Source organism: Lepidochelys olivacea (genome assembly GCF_965140295.1).
Source record: "Lepidochelys olivacea isolate rLepOli2 genome assembly, chromosome: 13".
NCBI classification, from domain to species: domain Eukaryota; kingdom Metazoa; phylum Chordata; order Testudines; family Cheloniidae; genus Lepidochelys; species Lepidochelys olivacea.
The window spans coordinates 32270796-32290584 of record NC_140423.1 but is presented as its reverse complement, the minus strand read 5'-3'; the positions used below and the strand labels follow the sequence as shown (position 1 = coordinate 32290584).

Genomic DNA, 19789 nt, shown 5'->3' with positions numbered 1-19789 from the left:
TCTTTGTGCTCTGTCTCAGATCAACCCATTGAAATGTAGTTGCAAAAGATACTATCGCCCTAGGGAGGAGTCTTCCCCTACTCCAATCTCAGACTACACACACACACACACTCACTCACTCACATGGAGTGGAGAGTCCAGCAGGTCTGGCAGCTCCTTTCCCTGGGAAGACATTGACATTGTGTCCCCAAGTAACAGGCAAGCCCCCCAAGTGACACACTAGGGCCCAGCAAAGACTATCTGATACCCTTTGGTGAAAGGTAATGGGAAAGGGGCCACAGGAGAGAGTGGCTGGGACTGGAATGGTGGGGGAGTTCTCCAAATGGATTCAAGCTTGACCAGCAGGTTGAGGTATCTGCAAAGGGTTGGGCAGCTTATTTAGCCTGAGTTTATCTGCCCAGATGAAAATATGACTTATATTAAAGCTAGCTGAAGAGGATCCCTCTTGGACAGCAGCCCAAGAGCCTTGTTTGCAGGAGAGATTGAAATGCAGGGGTGCAGTTTTGAGTCAACTTGAGGTTCTCAGCCACCACAATGCAGCCTCTTATGCCAGTCCCCTTCCACTTCTTGATTTTTTTCCTAATCTGCAGATGAACTCTTCATCCTAGATTTCTGCCTTGGTGATCTCCCCCTTGTTAATAGGCTCGTGGTTTCTCACTGGCTTGCTGCTTCCATAAGCCATCTCGGATCACAAAGAACCTTCCTTAATTCACCTTGTTTCCTGATCTTAGATTTGAGCATTGATGCCATGGATGTGGCAGGAGAGCAGCAGCTAGATGTGGAGCACAATCTCTTTAAACAACGTTTGGATAAAGATGGCAACCCTGTGACCCCCGAGGCCGAGAGACACGGTAGTACAATGTCCTGCCGCCTTCCTCTGTTGGATGCTCTAATGGACTGACTGCCAACGGTCTTCCTCTGTTGCCTTTCATAGGGAATCCCTGGGACTGAAGTGGCAGCCGAAGGGTATTTGAACTCTGAGCAGAGAGTTGACAGCTGTGTAATGCTGCTGTCTCAAGCGCAGTGGTGTGGGATGTGCATGAGGGTTTGCAGAGATGGGTGCTCTTCAAGGGTCTGCCCTGCCCTGAGGCTATGACTGAGCCTGGTTTAAGAGTGTCTGTCGCCCTATGCCATTTATTTTCTCCTTTTTTTGTTCTTTGGGATTTCATGGGGCCTGGTCCTTGCATTGCTGGAATACATTAGAGGCTGCCCTCAGCTCTGGAGCTGACACATCTGCACAGAAGCTGTGAGCTACTTAGACTGCCTACACTAGTCTCTTTCCTCAAAAATGTATTCCCTTTGCGAACATTAGTACAGGGAGCACTGGTGTGGACAAGATGCTGGTGGGCTTCGACTATCATGCCCCTACTCTGCTCAGAGCAAATCCAGATGACATGGTGGCGTTCTGTCTGTACGGGAATTCACACTTTTGGTACTGTCAGTGGAGCTGCACTGAAGTTAGCAGTGGTGGGGAATCTTAGGGATGAAAAGGCTAATGTGGGTGTGGGCCCAGTGCTTTAAGGTAAATGCAGCGGGGAGGAATGATGTCTGCATCTCTTGACCAGCACTAGAAGGGCACAGAGCTCATCCATGTTCTTGATCCACACTGACTGTCACACTCCTGAGGGTTGGTATAACTTGTTACAACCTACTGGATGGTCACCAGTGTGCTGCATTGGATCCAACTTCTGGATCCCACAGGCTTCCAAGACAACTTGATCCGAGCAGTGTCCACATCATGTTTCTAGTTCTGGTCTCCTGGGGACTCCCACAGTACAGACTTCCTGTCTGGTGCCCCTGTTTGGCATGACGGGACTCTGCAGTCCAACTGCCTTTGGCCCCGAGAGCTGTGCCAAACCTCACTCCCCAGCCTCCCCAGCAGCTTGTGTATACCAGAACTCCAACTCACTGTGGACCTCTCTAGTTTATTGTTTAACTCTTCAGGGGCACATAGCAATTAAAGTAAGGGATGTGCAGGAACTTCTTATCCACATCCAGAGTTTACTGTTACAAAGCACAAGAGAGTCAGATTAAAATGTCTGGAGGGCTGGATGCAGCCCCCAGGCCGTAGTTTGCCCACCCCTGTTCTAATCCACAATGCAGAGTGTGATCATGAGTGATACAAATCACAGTTAAATTCATAAAATGACACAGAGACATATTCATAAAACTGTCACACTATTTGGAAATCTTATTTTGTTTCAGAGCTGGGCAAAGAGGAGGAGAAAGTGTTTGATCCAGATTCCTTAGATGCTGATCGCTGTGAGAGCTGTTATGGAGCAGAGTCGGAGGACATCCGGTAAATCAAGGCTTCCCTGATCTCCTTACTTAGGGAGGGCGCTGTATGCTAATCCTGATCTGACGGGAATGGGGTGTGTGCACATTCATAATCTCCAGAATTGGAGGAGAGGGGTAGAATGATACATCTGTGGTGTTCTGATCTGGGTGGGGAAGTGGGGTGCGAGTGTGTGTTTCCCGAATACCCTGAGAGGTTGAGTGGGTGAGCCCACACTTCCATAACCTCCTGGTTTGTGACAGACCCCACGTACTTCTCTATTCTCCTGATGGGAGGGTGGGGAAAAGAGTGAGTGAGTGTGTGTGTCTGTGAGTGCACGATTCTCTGGTCTCCTGATCTCAGAGAGTGAAGTGGGGGACCTGTTCCATAACTTCTCAGCAGCATTTGCCCCAGATGTTGAATGAATCCATATTGTGTGTGAGTTTTCCTTCAAGAATTCCCATATGGATCTACAGTTTTGGGCTAAGCACTTCTGGGCATGTGAGCTTGGATCATACTGGAAAGAAGTGTCCCTTGGGGCCTCTCCCCTTGGGTGGGGCTCTCAGGGTATAAAAGGAAGAGGGTCCCCCACTAGCTGTGACCACACTCAGGGCTAGTTCATCATGTTTGCCTGCAGCTCTGTGTGTGGGGCAAACTGGTGCTACATTTCTCTCCCCATCTCCTTGCATGCTCCTGCAAGAACAGATCAGAATCTGGCCCACAGAGTCTTGGATTCTTTCTTTCTCCTCCCCTGCTTTTTTTTTTTTCTGGGTTTAGAATTATCCATCTGGTTGCAGCCCCTGCCTGGAGATGCTCTCTCCTGGAGGATGGGGAATTCAGCCCTCCAGACTCCCCTTCTCAGCTAACAAAAATTTCCAAAGAATAAAGAAACCATAGTCCTCTGTCCAGGGTCCACTCTGGTCTCCCCCTTGATGCAGGGGAGTGAAGGGGGTTTCCTCCCCCCATCTTTGGAAGCCTTGGCCTGAGACCGGTGGACTAGTGTGGGTGCAGCTCAGGAGTGAATTGTTTCTTCATTGAGGGGAGACTCCAAGCCAGTAAGGTGAGAGGTGCATTAACAGACCTGTTTATGGGACTTCTCTGGCTGGTTAAAAAGTGATATAACCATTTTCTAAAGGGAGTCTGGTCCGTTGGGAAGATCCTCAGAGATCTATTGTGAATGCAGAGGTCCTCTGATGTCTGTCAGCTTCAGGAAGGTAGTGACTCAAAGCTGCGCAGCTAGGTGGATAGACAGCTTCAGTTCTGGGAATTTAGTCTTTCCTTGACCCAGAGACCATCTGCTGAGCAAGACTAGTAGCCCCAGTATGAAGGAGAATTTACTTCTGTGTCCTCTGCAGCGAGATTGGCCCACATTTTGTGGTCTCTGTTCTTGATTTATGTTTGTCCTCCATTCGGGGTGAGTGAGATGGTGCCTGTGCTTTTGCAGGTGCTGTAATTCCTGTGATGATGTGAGAGAAGCATACAGGCGGCGTGGCTGGGCCTTCAAGAACCCTGACACTATAGAACAATGCAAGAGAGAAGGGTTCAGCCAGAAAATGCAGGAGCAGAAGAATGAGGGCTGCCAAGTGTATGGATTCTTAGAGGTCAACAAGGTGAGAGAGAGCTTCCCTTGAACTCTAAGCTGTGCCAGGCACCTGAAATCCCACCACTGTCAGTGACCAGGAGAGGGCAGAGGATAGGAATTCCCATCCTTCCCCCACTTTGCACAATGTCTCCACAGTTCTATGGTACTGGGACTTAGGCTCTTTGGGCATTGTTAGGTGCTCAGTGCTGAGTGCAACATAAGAACCTAAATAATACAGCAGTTAGTTTTGCAAATCGGAGAAAGAAATGCAATAAAAAGGAATGGCCTCATGTGTTTTGTTGGCTGGACCTTTCAGAAAGTCTGGGGACAGAGAGGCTGGTGGATTTTTAACCCATGGCGACTAGCTCTATATGCTGTCTAAGCAATCGCGGAAAGGCCCAGTACAGAACACACATGGCAGGGACTGGATGACTCTCCTTTTAGCTAGCCTTTGTCTACAAAGGAAGGTTGGGATGTTCAAAGGGCCCCAAGGGAATTAGGTGTCCAATTGCTATAGAAAGTGTGTGGAACTGGTGCCTAACCCCCTGAAGCCCCTTTTTAACATCCCAGGCTGAACTTTTAGTTGTCTTTATTGTTTGTTCAGTATCCCCAGAGCATCACTCTGGGAATATATGTTTCCCTTTAGGACCAACAATGTTACTCCACTTTATTTTCCTTCCTCATCTTCCTTTTCTGTTTTTCTTCCCCCTTCCTAGGGGTCTCCTCTCATCTTCCCTGCAGCAACTTTCAGTTCTACTCCTATGGACTTCACCCTTACGCCCTCCCCATTACTGTATCTGCTAAAAATGATCAGCAATGAAATAGTTAATGTTGACATTAACATATGGTCTTTCCTGATTGCACCCCAGTGAGATTAAGGTGGATGGTGAAATTCACATCTCTGAGACATTGTTTCGGGCTGGCTGCATGTGCATTGGTTATATTTTGTTCCCATTTAAAAGATTATCTTCACAAGCACAAGCAGGAAAAGTCGAAATATATATATTTTAAATGAGAACATAGATTCTGGACAATCTGTGTAGGCCCCACACGCACATCAGATCTGGTCTGTGAGCCAGGTGTCTGACATCTCTGCTCTACAAATTGCTGAAGAGTACTGATTGTTTTATTTGAAAAAGGAGGTTCTTTGGGGAGTAGCTGGTTCACTTGTGACTGTGTCAGCAGGTAAGTAACATAGGAGGGGAAAATCCACCTTTGAAAAGGGGGCAGCTAGTGTTAATGCTTCACTTTGTTATGTAGAATGGAGCCTTTTAATGAAAGATGACTGTTTCCTACAGGTAGCTGGAAACTTTCACTTTGCACCTGGAAAAAGCTTTCAGCAGTCTCATGTTCATGGTAAAGTATTTTGTTGTTTTTTTTTCCTGTGGCCTTCTGACTTCCTGGCATGTCTGTGCTTTTCTCTTTGAACATTTCCCTCTGATTTCCATGTCATGAACCATGATGGATAAAGTTGTCTGAAGTAGCACTGCCAGAGTGGGGAGGAATTGGCAGAAGTGCCATGGTAGGAGAAGAGAACTATCAGGAGCAAGTGGAGAAATGTTGGGGTGGGGAAGAAGTGGGGCCAAGGAGGAGCCATGACTATATATACAACCAGCCTGTCCCATCTCATTAAGCAACCCTGTTCTGCTATAAACAGCTCTCAGTCGACGTGTTGAGTCCAAAAATGTTACATGGAGAATTTTAAAGCAATGCAAGTGATTTTTATACAGAAGTTAGGCAAGTTAGTATTTCTGGGGTAACAGAATGTTTTAATTTATGGCTTAATATATACTCTCAAGAACCTTTTAAAATAGATTTAAGATTGGAAGTATTTATGTAACTTAATAGTACGTTGCAGTTCCAGAAACATAAATGTTTGAAACTATGGGTATTCAGAGTTAAGTTTTGACAAAGATTTTTAACTCTACCGTTATAATCCGCTGCACCATGCAACAACCCATCACGTATAATATACAGACCCGTATTTACAGCTTTACAATAGTTACATTATTGAGAAGTGCCTTAAATGCCTATTTCAACTCCTCTGTGCACTAGGTATATGAATGTAGACTAGCTACCCCACTTTCAAGAGTGAGGTACTCCTCCGGTCTGCAGCTCTGAACAATGGATGAGTTCAGCATAGCTGTCTGATTGTATGTGATTGGTGAGGTCTTGGACCTACATCAGGAGCATGAATATGATAAAAGTGGCCCTAGTCTGTATAGAGAGGGTGGAAGGGATAGAACGACCTTGTAGAAAGGTGGATAGGGCTGTGTAGTTACTATAGACTGTATGCGGAGGGTAAGTTTTATGAAAATATGCTTTTGACTGTAATAGGAAGGTCAGGGAGGAGTTATGCTGTTCAGTTCCACATGATGCTGCACGCACGCACGCACATACCTTTTGAGGAATTCCTTCAAATGAAAAATTATTGTAGCAGAAGGGATTTGGTTGCAATAGAATAGAAAGACTTTCAGCCTAAAGAATTCAAGAGGATTCTTCTTTTTTCTTGGTCCAAAAAAAGAAAGGGGAGCTTATTTGAAATCTGAAAAGACACGACTAGCCTATCAGATTCCACATGGTGACTGCGTACAAGAATCCTTTTCCTGAAGTCTCAGGATTGGTTCAAACACTTGGCTTTTGAGATAAGCACTTCCATACCTCAGTAATGCAGCTGCACTAGAGATTCCTCAGGTTCAGACTGAGGGACAATCTTCAAAACAAGATGCTAGCTGCAGTGCCCAGGGTTTTCGCCAGATTTCTGGCACTGGTGGCTGTATTCCCGACAATGTGCTTTTCAGCCTACCCGAGTTTTGACTGTCATAGGAGCAATGCTAGATATAAGTGCTGCTTCAGTTTTCCTCCCTCCACTCCACTTCATAGAGCTTCTTGGAGCTGATGGTCTTGTACAGATATTCATTGACAATTGCATGACTTCAAATGAGACTGGTCCAGACATGGTTAAACGGCCATTACTTGCCTGGTGGTGGTCAGGCTTCCTCAGCCAGTTCAGGAGGCATTAGGTGGTGGTCAGTTTCACAAAATGTCCTGCAGAATGTTACATGCTCTGCTTTCTCAGTCTTAGGGAGAGGTGCTTTTGTTTCAGGATAGGGAGCTGCCATAGGTCATCTCACTACTTAAACACTATGAAAGCCAAAAGAAGCCAGGTCGGTGTACTGGCACTTGGAGCAATTCATATACCACTAACAGCTTTCTCCCTGTGATCCTATACAGGCTATTGGACACTTGGAATCCAAGTTAAACAAATTCTTGATAGGTTCTATCAGAAAACTGACTTTTCTACATAAAAAGATCAAATTAATTTTTAGATTTTAAGGCCAGAAGGGACCATTATGATCACCTAGATTTACCATCTGCATAACCCAGGCCGAAGAACTTCACCCAATCACTTCTGCATCAAGCCCATAACTTTTGTTTGAGCTACAGTATATATTTTAGAAAGACATCCAGTCTTGATTTAAAAACTTGATGAAGAATCCATGATACCCTTTGGTAAATTGTTCCAGTGTACCCTTGTGAAATATTTGAGCATTATTTCTAGTCGAATTTGTATAGCTTCAGCTTCCAGCCATTGGGTCTCTTTATGCTTTTTTCTGTTGGAATAAAGAGCTGGCTGCTATCAGAAATCTCTGCTCCATGTGGGGACTGATAGTCAGGCTGTGCTCAAGTCATGTCTTAACTTTCTGTTGGATAAACTAAATAGATTGAGCTTCTTCAGTCTCTCACTGCGAGATAGGGTTTCCCAGACCTCAGCTCATTTTTGTAGATCTTCTCTGAACCCTTTCCAGTCTGTCAACATCCTTTTTGAAGTGTGGATGCCAGATCTGGACACAGTATCCAGTAATGGTTTCACTAATGCCATAAACTGAGGTAAAATCACTTCTTCTGCTTGATATTCCCCTGCTTAGACATCCAATAATGTTGTTTGCCCTCTTAGCTACAGCATTGCACTGGCAGCTAATGCTTGATTAGTTTTATACCGTGAACCCAAAGTCCTTTTCAGAATCACAGCTTTGCAGAGTACATTTCCCCATCTTGTAAGTGTCGCTTATGCTCTTTGTTCCTATACCTTGCATTTGGCTGTGTTGAAATGCATGTTGTTCAAATGAGCCCACGTTACCAAATAACAGAGGTCAGTCTGTATAACTGACCTGCCCCCAACATTGTTTGCAATTCCACCCATTTTTGGTCCCTTCTGGAAATTTTACCAGCAATGATTTTATATTTTCTTCCTGATCGTTGATAAAGATATTGAATAGCATTGGGCAGAGAACAGATCCCTGTAGGACCCTACTAGAAACACCCCAATTGGATGATGATTCCCCATTTACAATTGCTTTTTGAAATCTTTCAGTTAACCATTTTTTAATCCATTTAATGTAGGCTGTGTTAATTTTTTATAATCAGAATGTCATAAGGGCCTAAGTCAAATGCCTTACGGAAGTCTCGGTATATTATGTCAACACAGTTACCTTTATCAACCAAACTAGCAATCGAATCAAAACAAATATAGTATATTTTTACAAGACCTATTTTACATAAAATTATGTTGAATTGCATTAATTATGCCACCATCTTTTATTCTTTATTGATTGCACCTCACATTAACTTTTCCACGATCCAGGTCAGGCTAACCAGCATATGTTTTCTGGGTCATCCTGTTACCCTTTTTAAAAGTTGGCGTAACATTAACGCTTTTTCTTATCCTCTGGAACTTCTCCAGTGTTCCAGGCTTTGTTAAAACTCAACATTAATTACTCCTGAGGGAATTCTGCACCAAAAAATTAAAAATTATGCGCACAATATTTTAAAATTATGCAAATTTTATTTGTCAATAAATAAATGTGGCTCCAGAACGGCAGTGGGGAGCACAGGCCACTGGCTGCGTTGAGGTGAGAGATCACCCTAAAGCCCTTACCTCCCCTAGTACAGGGACTTGGCAGTGAGGCTGCACCTGACTCTGACACAGTGCAAGGGCTGGGCCTGCCCCAGAAACACCCTGGGGCCCTGCCCCTCTGTGCCAGGTGCACCAGGTATGGTTGGGCAGGCTCAGCCCAGCAGGAACCAAGTGTGGAGGGGCTTAGTGTGGGGGATCCAGGTGTGAAAGGTTTCTGTGTGGGGCAGTGTGGGTGCAGGCAGCTCAGTGGGAGATCTGGATGCACAGGGGCTGGTTGGGGGGTTCCGGGTGCAGGGGCAATGGCATGTAACCCTGTGTGCCCTGCCCATGCCTCATCTCTGTTTGGGGGGCAATCCCCCACAAAAAACTGCACACGCAGTCACCACCCCCCTTTCCCCCCCCACCTCACGAGGCTTCCCTTTGCTTCCCTGCTGTTTTCTGCAGGGAAAAGCAGGAAATCTGCGCTGGGAGTGGTTGTTTTCTGCGGGTTCTCAGTCCCGCGGTATCCCTCCAGGAATAATTAATGGTTTCAGAGAGCTTTTTGGACAATTCTTTTAATCCTGCATCAAATTCATCCAGTCCTGTAGATTTTTTAAAGATACATAACAGTTGCTGTTTTAACAACCTTCGTAAGGACTGATTGAATGGGAAGTGTTTCATTTTAACTGTAAGATGTGAATACATCCTCCTGCTTTCTGAATACAAACAGAAATATTTATTGAATACGTCTGCCTTTTTTTATCACAATTGATAATTTTACAATCCTGGTCTCATTTCAGATCTTTACCATTCTTAGGATATTGTTTATTCCTGATATATTTAAATAATTCCTTCTCTTTGTCCTTAACCTCAGTGTCCATAGAGTTTTCATTGATACTTTTAGCATCCCTTATCAATTGACTGCATTTTCTAACTGCTCATTTGTACTCACTCCTATTGGCATTTTTTCACTGTTAGATATATTTTTTAATTTCTGCTTTCACCTCTCCTCTTGGCCAAGACGAGTTTTTAACCAAAGAAGCACTATGGAATCCTGCATTTTGAGGAATCCATTAAAGCATTCCCAAACAATTCTAAATTGTTTACGCTTTTGTGTGTAAATTTTTCTTAACACTCGGTTTGACTCACGATTGTTTAAAGTTTTGGAAATTTTACCTATTTAAAGCACCAAGCATATATTTATATATTATTGGACAGGGCTATATTCTGTTAGCAGATATAAAATGAAATTAGATAATGATCACTTGCATCCAGACAACCACTAATTTTTATTTTGGTCATCCATCCATCTGAATAAGAAAGAGAATTACCCTGCATTGGTTGAAATGCTTTTTGTATCAGAAAGTTATCATCTGTAAATTTTAGGAGCTCCAAAGATGTTTTACTGGTGGCAGCCTGAGATCTCAAGATTGACATCCCCCATGATCATACAAATTTTATTTTTACACATTATAGACAGATGAGGGAACAGGGAGCAGCTCTTTAAACATATGATTTGGTGTCCTATAACAGACCTCCACCACTACCCTGTCCTGTGATTGATTGGTTAGAATATTAATCTGTAATGATTCAAGGTCCTGTCCTTCTGAATTGTCAGTAATTCTAAAGCAGGTAATGGCATTTTTAATGTAGAGTGCCACCCCCCCTCTTCTACACACTCTGCCCTTATAGGAAGGTAGTAAGCTAAATTCTACTTTTATTATTAACTATTAAAAACAAGAAATAAACAGTATAGGTTCTATCACAACACAATGCTATTCTGCGGTCATGTGCAAGGCTGGAAGCAGGCTGATGGAGCACTTTAATCTTCTCCATATTGAGAGTCCGAGGCTTCAATAAGCTTCTGCAAAAAAATCCAATGTGGACTTAAGGCCATTCTCAGTGTGTGTGAGGTGGCACAGTCATCAGCATACTGAAGATCAGTAATGGGTGCCCTGAGGACTTTAGACTTTGAGCGGAGACGTAGAAAATTAAGAAACGGCCCATCAGCTTGCTTCCAGCCTTGCACATGACCCACCACAAATCACCACGGAGGGACAGACTTTGGAGATAGTCAAGCATTTCTGCTACCTTGGTAGCCAACTTTCTCAAAACGCATAAATCGACAATGAGATCCAACACAGGATCCAGTGCCAAGTGCTTTCTTTGGGAAATTGCTCCTACGTGTTTTCACGGACCGTGACCTATGGCAGGACACCAAGATCCAGATCTATAAGACAATTGTTATTCCTACACTCCTTTATGGATACGAAACCTGGGTGACTATCAACAGCATCTCAAGAGTCTGGAGAGGTACCACCAATTATGCCTCCGGAAGATCCTTCGCATCAAGTGGGAAGATCACTGCACTAACGCCAGCAGCCTCACTGAAGTCAGTGTCACCAGCATAGAAGCAATGATCCTCATGCACCAATTCCACTGAGCTGGACACTGTGTGCGGATGCCAGACTCTCACCTCCTAAAACAAGTCCTCTACTCTCAGCTCACCCATGGTCAGAGATCCCATGGTGGTCAGAGGAAAAGCTACAAAGATGCACTGAAAGCGTATTTTCTAGAAAACTGATGTGAACATCACAAGCTGGGAGGAGCAAGCCACCAACCGACCCCAATTAGCGCCACATCCTCCTTCAGGCAGTGGCCCACTTTGAGGAGACGTGCCTTGCCCTTAAAGCTGAAAAGAGACAGAGAAGGAAGGAAAAAGAAAACTTTCTCCCAGCAGACAGCTGACCTACCAGGAAATGTGTGTACCTACTGCGGGCAGATTTGTGGTTCCAAGATCAGATTCCCGAGTCATCTCAGGACCCATATGTAAATCCGTGGTAGAGATCATCCTCAAATTAGTTATTGCCAATGATGCTATTCTGTGATTCATATGTTCCACTGGGACACCACCAAGGATGCAGGTGATAGAATATTCCCTATTTTATTCAGTTAGCAGCACTCAAGGTCAGTTACAGAACAACAGGGTCAATTTAGGCAAAACTTAATTATGTGGCTCAAATGAGATGTTAAAATTTATATAATGATTATTTTAGCAATCACTGTTCTATAGAAGAATTAACTAATTATTTCATAGCATTTATCTTTTCTCCTACAGATAGGATAGGTACATAAGGATGGCCATGTTGGGTCAGACCAATGGTTCATCTAGCCCAGTATCCTGTCTTCTGTCATTGGCCAGTGCCAGGTGCTTTAAAGGGAATGAACAAAACAGAACAATTTATCAAGTGACCCATCCTCTGTTATCCAGGCCCAGCTTCTGGTACTCAGAGGATTATGGACACCCAGAGCATGGGTTTGCATCGCTGACCATCTTGGCTAATAGCCGTTGATGGATCTAACCCCGTAAACTTATCTCATTCTCTCCTGACCCCAGTTATACTTTTGGCCTTCACAACATCCCCTGGCAGTGAGTTTGTTGACTGTGCATATTGTGAACTACTTTCTTATGTTTGTTTTAAACCTGCTGCCTATTAATTTCATTGGGTAACTCCTGGTTCTTCTGTTATGTGAAGGAATAACACTTACTTTCTCTGCACCATTCATGATTTTATAGACCCCTGTCATATTTTCCCTTACTCGTCACTTTTCTAAGATGAACAGTCCCAGTCTTTTTACTCTCTCCTCCTATTACTCCTGGGGGAATTCTGCACCACTGCGCAATGTAGAGTTTGCACAGAATTTCATGTTTCTCATGAAGAATTGGGGTTGCAGAGCTTCTGGCCGCTGCTAGGGGCTGCTGGACTCTGCAGAGCCCAGCGCACAGTGAGCGGTGCGCCAAGCCTCATGGAGACAAGGCTCTGCGTGCTCTGGCTGGCTTGCTTGATCATCATTCTCCCGGTGACGGGAGAGGGCCCAGGTGACCCAGCTCTAGCAAAGGGTGAGGAAGGACAGGGCCACAATGCAACGCACCACACCCTGTCCCCTGGCAGGACAGTAAAGAAGCTGGGGGGGCGAGTGGGGGAGTAAAGGCTCTGGGGGTGCAGGTGTCTGGGTCAGGGGCTGCCCCATGGTTGGGCTCCAGGGGGTGTGGGGTGTGGGTTTCTGGACTCTGGCGGTGCCCCGCGGCTGGGCTCTGGCGGTGCCCCGCGGCTGGGCTCTGGCGGGGAGAGGAGTGCGAGTGTCTGGGCTTTGGGGGTGCCCTGTGGTTGGGCTCTGGGAGGAGGAGGGTGCGGGTGTCTAGGCTCGGGGGCCCCATGCAGCCCTTTCCAGCACCTCCCAACTGGAACTGGGTTGTTGTAGGGGGTTTCTTTAATTTCTTTAACTCCTGGGGGAATCATTTTTGTTGCTGTGTGTATTTTTGACATACTTGTTGACAGGTATTTTGAAATAAATACCCAAAATAATTGAAACGGGAGTAATTATATTGTGTTATGTTGACAAATAAAATATGCAGAATTTTGCAGAATTTTAAAATATTGTGCAGAGAATTTTTAATTTTTTAGTGCAGAATTCCCCCAGGAATATCATATAGAAACTGTTCCATACCCCTAATAATTTTTGTTGCCTGTCTCTGTACCTTTTCCAATTATACTATCTCTATTTTGAGATAGGGCGAACAGAACTGTATGCAGTATTAAATGTGTGGGTGTACCCTGGATTTATATAGTGGCATTCTATATTTTCTATCATCTTATCTAACCCTTTCCTAATGGTTCTTAACATTCTGTTAGCTCTTTTGACTGCCATTGCACACTGAGCAGATATTTTCAATGAATTATCCACGATGACTCCCAAGATCTCTCTCTTGAGTGGTAACAGATAATTTAGACCCCATCATTTTGTATATATATGTGGGTTTATATTTTCCAATGTGCATTACTTTGCACTTATCAACATTGAATTTCATCTGCCATTTTGTTGCCCAGTCATCTAGTTTTCTGAGATCCCTTTGTAACTCTTCGCAATCAGCTTTGGACTTAACTATGTTGCATATTTTGTATCATCTGCAAACTCTGCCACCTCATTGTTTACCCCCTTTTCCAGATCATTTATGAATACATTGAACAGCACTGTTCTCCAGAGAGATCCTTGGGGGACTATGTTATATACCTATCTCCACTTCGAAAACTGACCATTTATTACTACTCTTTGTTTCCTATCTTTTAACCAGTTTTACTGATCCATGAGAGGACCTTCTCTCTCATTGTAAGACTGCCTACTTTGCTAAAGAGCCTTTGATGAGGAACCTTGTCAAAAGCTTTCAGAAAAAGTCCAAGTACAGTATATCACCATTGTCCAAATGTTTCTTGACCCCCTCAAAGAATTCTAATAGGTTGGTGAAGCATGATTTCTCTTTACAAAAGCTTTGTTGGCTCTTCCTCAGCATACCGTGTTCATCTATGTGTCTGATAATTCTGTTCTTTACTATAGTTTCAGTCAATTTGCCTGGTACTGAAGTTAGGCTTACTGACCTGTAATTGCCAGGATTGACTCTGGAGCCTTTTCTAAAAATCGGCATCACATTCACCATCCACCAATCGTCTGTTACAGAGGGTGTTTGAAGTGGTAGGTTATGTACCACAGTTGGTCGATCTTAAAGAATTTTTAGCTGGACTTTAAGGTGGGAAGTCTGAGATGTTACTCCAGGTAGGCATTTAATACTTACAGAATGTTGATACTGCTTAGTCTTTGCCAAGGTATGGCCCCAGGTACAAGGTGAGGCAATTGGCAGGATATAGTGCAGGCTACCTCACTTCCTACATCAGGGTGGAATCTGTTCTTCTCTCATGTACAAGTTTTCCCATCTGGATTCAATCCATGGACTCTGCAAAAACTGGTGGACGCCTTCAGATTTTCTAAATAACCCTCTGAAGGTAAAGATGACTTTGTCTGATTGCAGGAGAATGATTCTGCCTCTCACTGAGCTATACTGAGCTATAAGTCTTCAGCTTCTGTTGAACAAGGTCTAGAGAGAACTGTTAACTTCCTGGTAGGACAATCTCATCAGGAAGTCATGTCAGCAACAGGATTTCCTCTGCATCTTCTTGCTACCTTAGGTGTTCGCACAAATGCAGAAAAGTCCATTTTGTCATCCACAAAGGCAATAAATTTTAGGAGCACATCTGGACTCAGTCTGTGTGAGACCATTTCTCCCCACAGGCAGGTTTTACTCAATGAGCAACTTGATCTCCCATATTACATGCAGACCATGAGCTACGGTGTCTTTCTCTGTTAGGCTACATGGCCTCATACACCTACGTTACGCAATTTGCCAGACTCCACTTGAGGTGCCTGCAGGCTTGGCTCCCCTCGACCTACCAACCAAGCAGAGATCATATTGACTCTAATGTCACTGTCCCCACCAGAGTCCTCACCTCCCTCACTTAGGCTATGTCTACTCTGGCAATTGAACGACAGAAGTTTGGTCTTTCAGAGGTGTTAGGGGTGGAAGTTTTTTGCGAGCAGGAGAGCTGACAAACAGCAGCTACACTGCACAACTTTTAGCGGCACGGCTCTAGCGACACAGCCATGTTGCTAAAGGCTGTGTAGTGCAGACATAGCCTTAGTGGTCCAACCCATGGTGGGGACACCCTTCCGCCCTCCCATACTGAAGGCCACTGTCCTGATAGACGCCTCCCTTACAGGGTGGCGTGCTCATATTTCTCAGGGTACCTGGACCCCATGAGAGGCCAGGATATGCATAGACTTACTGGGGCTGAGAGCTGTCTGCCTTGCATGCACGGCCTTCCTACCCCTCATATGCTCACTCCATGTACAGATAATGTCAGACAATATCACCACAGTGGTCTATATAAACAAACAGGGAGGAGCATGATCTCATCTGCTCTGCCTGGAAGCAGTCAGACTTTGGAACTGGTGTCTCAGGAACTGCATTACAATACAGGCTGCATACCTCCAGGATCTTCACAATTCCCTGGCAGACAGGCTAAGCAGAAGTTTCTCTACAGACCACAAAGGAGAGAACCACAGCACAGTTCTAACCAACATATTTGCACAGAGGGTTACTCCCCTATGGGACCTCTTTGCATCCCAGATGAACAGAAAGCTTCTCATGCAGTGCTTCAGGGGAGATATAGGCAGTGATTCCCAGGGTGATGCTTTCCTGGATGGATGGCCTCAAAAACCTCTGCCATCCCATTCCCCTACTACCACAAGTTATATAGAAGATTCATCGCAACAAAGCCACCATCCTTCTCTTAGCACCCTTCTGGCCCACACAATTCTGGTTCGCGGAACTCCTAACGCTGTCCATGCACCCACCTATCAGAATCTGCCCATTTAATCAAACACCCCAACCCAGGCTCACTCCACCTCACGGCCTGATGTTTGAATGGGCATTGTAAATAGGATGCTCGTGCTGCACCCCTGTCCAGGAAATCCTTAACCAAAGCAGAAAAGATTCTACTAGAGCCTGCTACTGGGGTAAATGATGGCACTTTTCACCCTGGGCTCAATGTCACCAACATGTGCTTGATATGGTGGGCATCCTAGACCAGATCTCCACTCCTTAAAGACTTCAGGTCTAGCCCTTAGTTTGCTGTAGGTACACCTAACAGTGATCAGTGCCTTCCTCCCTCCAGTGGAAGGACATTCTGTCTACACACCGGACTACTGTGTGATTTATGAAGGACTTGATAAGGACCTTTCCACCAGTCATTAAACTTATGCCTCAGTGAATCCTTAACCTTGTCCTGTCAATGCTCTCACCTCTGCCCTTTGAACATATGGCAACATGTGCCATGACCAACCTGTCTGTGAAGGTGATGTTCTTAATGATCATCACTTTGGCCCGGAGGGTCAATGAGCTAGGAGCCATGATGGCAGGCTCTCCGTATACATTGTTCCACAAGGAGAATAGGTTACACCCCAGATTCCTCCCCAAGATTGTTTCTGAGTTCCATATCAATCAGTCGATTCAGTTACCTGTATTTTTCCAAAAACCCCAGGCTTCTTCCAGAGACAAGAGACTTCACTCCATATACATCAAATGTGCCATGGCATTCTACCTTCAGAGAACCAAACCCCTTAGAAAACTCTCTGAGACTCTTGGTTGCCATAGTAGAAAGGTTGCATGGACAAACCATATCCTGATAGTGGATTTCTAACTGGGTTTTGAGATGCATATTAGAATGCTACAAAATAGCAAAGCATCTCCCTCTTGGGGGTATTATCGCTCACTCCACGTGAGCACAAGCAGCCTCCATGACATCATTATGAATGTTCGATGGTAGGACATTTGCAGAGCAACAGCTTTGAGCTATGTCTGCACATTAGCATCGCGCTACACTCTAACTCAAGCTGAAACTGTGGATGCAGCTGTCGGATTGGCAGTACTACAAGCATCTCTGCTACCAACTTACTTGCACCCTCCTACACTCTGAACACTGCTTGCTAGTCATTTGTATGTAGAACCCACAGAGAGACCAGCACTCAAAGAAGAAATGGAGGTTACTTACTGTAACTGTTCAAGATGTGTGGTCCCTATCTGTATTCCATGACCTGCCTCCTTCCCTTCTGCTTCGGATCCTGTTGGATTGTGATAAGAAGAGGAACTGGACAGGCGACGACCTGCACCGCCTCTTATAGCTCGTTTGAGAGCATGAGGGAAGTTACTATGCATGTGCGGGTCAATGGACACTGCTTTGAAGAACTTGCAGACATGTGGAAAGCAGATAGGGACCACACATCTCAAAAAACCTGCAGATACAGTAAGTAACCTCCATTTTTTTAAAGCTTGGTTCAACACCAAAGGCATAGTACATTGCTCAAGGGGTGGAGAGATTCAACTTTCCTAGCAGATGCTATTTCTGATTAACAAGGGAGATGGTCTGTTTCTGCTGGTGTCTCAAAGTCTTCTCCCTTAGAGTGGATCAGATTTCCCATCCATAGTCAGTCTTATTCTCTGATGACTTGGTTCTTCATGAGTGAGTGCAGCGAGTCCCAAAATAGACCCAGAAATTTTACACATTGAAGTGTGGCCACCATTAAAGTTTGTGTTGCAGCCAGCCATATCTTGGCATGCGGAACTTCTGTTTTCACCCACTCTGCTGGGAAGTGATTTTCAGTTATTTCATCTGCACCCACCAATCAGTTAATTCTTGCTTCTTGGGACTTGAACTTCATAATGACGAAGGGTGGGATCCACAAAGATACTTAGGCATCTGACTCACAGTTTTAGGCTCTACTGTGATCAACAAAACTCCCACCCAACCCTGGGGGCATCTAGACTCAGCATCTGAGTTTTCAGGGTCAGAAGTTCCTGAGCACCTAACTTTCTGCCTCTGGACATGCACACTGCCACCTCCCTCTAGATAAATATTTATCCACCGTGGAATAGTCATTGGTCAGACAGAAGGAGAGAGAATGAGAGTGGCTCTGTAGTCCAGTCATTAGGGCATCCACCTGAAAGGTGAGAAACCTGGGTCCAGGTCCCCTACTCCAATCACTCTTTACTTATCCACAGTGGAACAACTTCAGCAGGAGAGACTGAGGAAGACCCACATCAGAGTATCCCCTAGCTTAGTGGTTAGAGCATCCTCCTGCAAGGTGGGGACCCCTGTTTAAATCCTTTCTCCCTCTCCAGTCGAGGGGGACTTGGACCTGGGTCTCCCATGCCCAGGTAGTGCTCTAACCGCCGGGCTAAAAGTTATCAGGCGGGCAGTGGCAGCCCCTCCTCCTTCCCCAGCTGTTTTGTGCCTAACTCATTCCCCCAAGTAGCTGCTTGACTCCAGGTGGCAGCTGGTTCCCATTCATGGATTGCTGAGCAGAGAGAGTCACCATCCTGCAACTCAGACGTAGGCACCACAAGAGAGGGGTGGGTCTTAGGGCACATCCCTCTGGTGGGCATCTGCCATCAGCTAGTTCAGACAGCTTCCTGCCTATCATGCTGGCTGTTGTGAATCACATTTGAAGGTGCCTGTCTCTCCCCATACATTGTACAGGAAGCCTAGGTGCCTAGCTCAGGCTTTGTGGATCACAGTGTGGTTCCTTTGATTTTTCTAGGCAGCTAAAAATTAGGCACTGTGACTGTCAGCCCCAAATTAATAGCTCCTCCATGAGAACTGAGCAAGGTGGGTTGTCCTCATGGCAGCTGACAGAAAGTATATTTTTATACCCTCATCCAAAATTCTTGGCTGTTTCTGGCTTACTACCAAAGTGTCTGTATCAAATTTATAAAGCTGCCACTTGTAGTTGAGTCCACACTTTTACTCGTCAGAATCCTCTCAATATTCAAGCTAGATCAGATCCTTGTTTCAGAAGAGCAGATCTTCAGTCACTTTAGTTAATACTCAGTCTTTGCCTTGAGGATATCTGCTGGTTACTAATCTCTGAAACCAGGTTTCTGAATGGGCGTTTTCATGATGGAAGAAGAAAGGTTCAAATTAAGAAGTCTTTTTAAAATTTAATCCCAAATTTAGTTCTGATCTCAGCTGGCTGATTTTTCTTGTGTCATTTGGTTGCTGTTTATTGGCATAAGTCTCAGTGATTATCTTCAGAGCTGATATAACTTCTGTCCTTGTTGGAGTTTCTACTTCCAGGAAGTAAGGTGAGGGATAAGAGGAGGTTTAGGGCTTGTCCAGACATAAAGTGGAACCGAAGTAACTAAAGGTGTGAAGTACAACTGATATGATTTCAGTGTAGACTGGCCTTTGGGCAGGCCCCTCATTTCATTCCCACAACTCCCCTCTGCCTGGGTTGATTCATTCCTTGGTTAGAGCCCCATGTTCATGCACAGTGTGTTGTGCCTTTCCACATATACATTATGTTTTCACACACACACACCCTGCTCTCAAAACACACTTCCAAACAAATTCTCTTCTAGACCATAGTACACACTATGTTAGTTGAGGTCTAGCAGCACAAGCCAGAGCTAGATGAATTACGTGAAAGGTATAGGTAAAGGGCCTGAGCAGTCTTGCTCACATGAATTCATTCCATGCATTGCAGCCACAAAATTAATTGCTTTCTATCTGGCTTGCAGCACAACTCCCGACCTTTCCCTAAACCAAGGAACATCTGAGGTCTTGTCTGGACTAGGAAAAAGGTTTGA

General features: G+C 44.9%; 1 protein-coding gene across 3 annotated transcripts in view; it reads left to right on the top strand.

Annotated features, from left to right (window-relative positions):
* ERGIC3 (ERGIC and golgi 3) overlaps positions 1-19789 on the top strand; it is a 56682-nt gene that overhangs the window by 11494 nt on the left and 25399 nt on the right. For all 3 annotated transcript variants that reach the window (XM_084645725.1, XM_084645723.1, XM_084645724.1), the window contains exons 4-7: positions 732-851; positions 2206-2299; positions 3720-3885; positions 5156-5213. In XM_084645725.1, coding sequence (XP_084501851.1) covers positions 732-851; positions 2206-2299; positions 3720-3885; positions 5156-5213 — 438 coding nt within the window. The remainder of the gene's footprint in view (positions 1-731; positions 852-2205; positions 2300-3719; positions 3886-5155; positions 5214-19789) is intronic.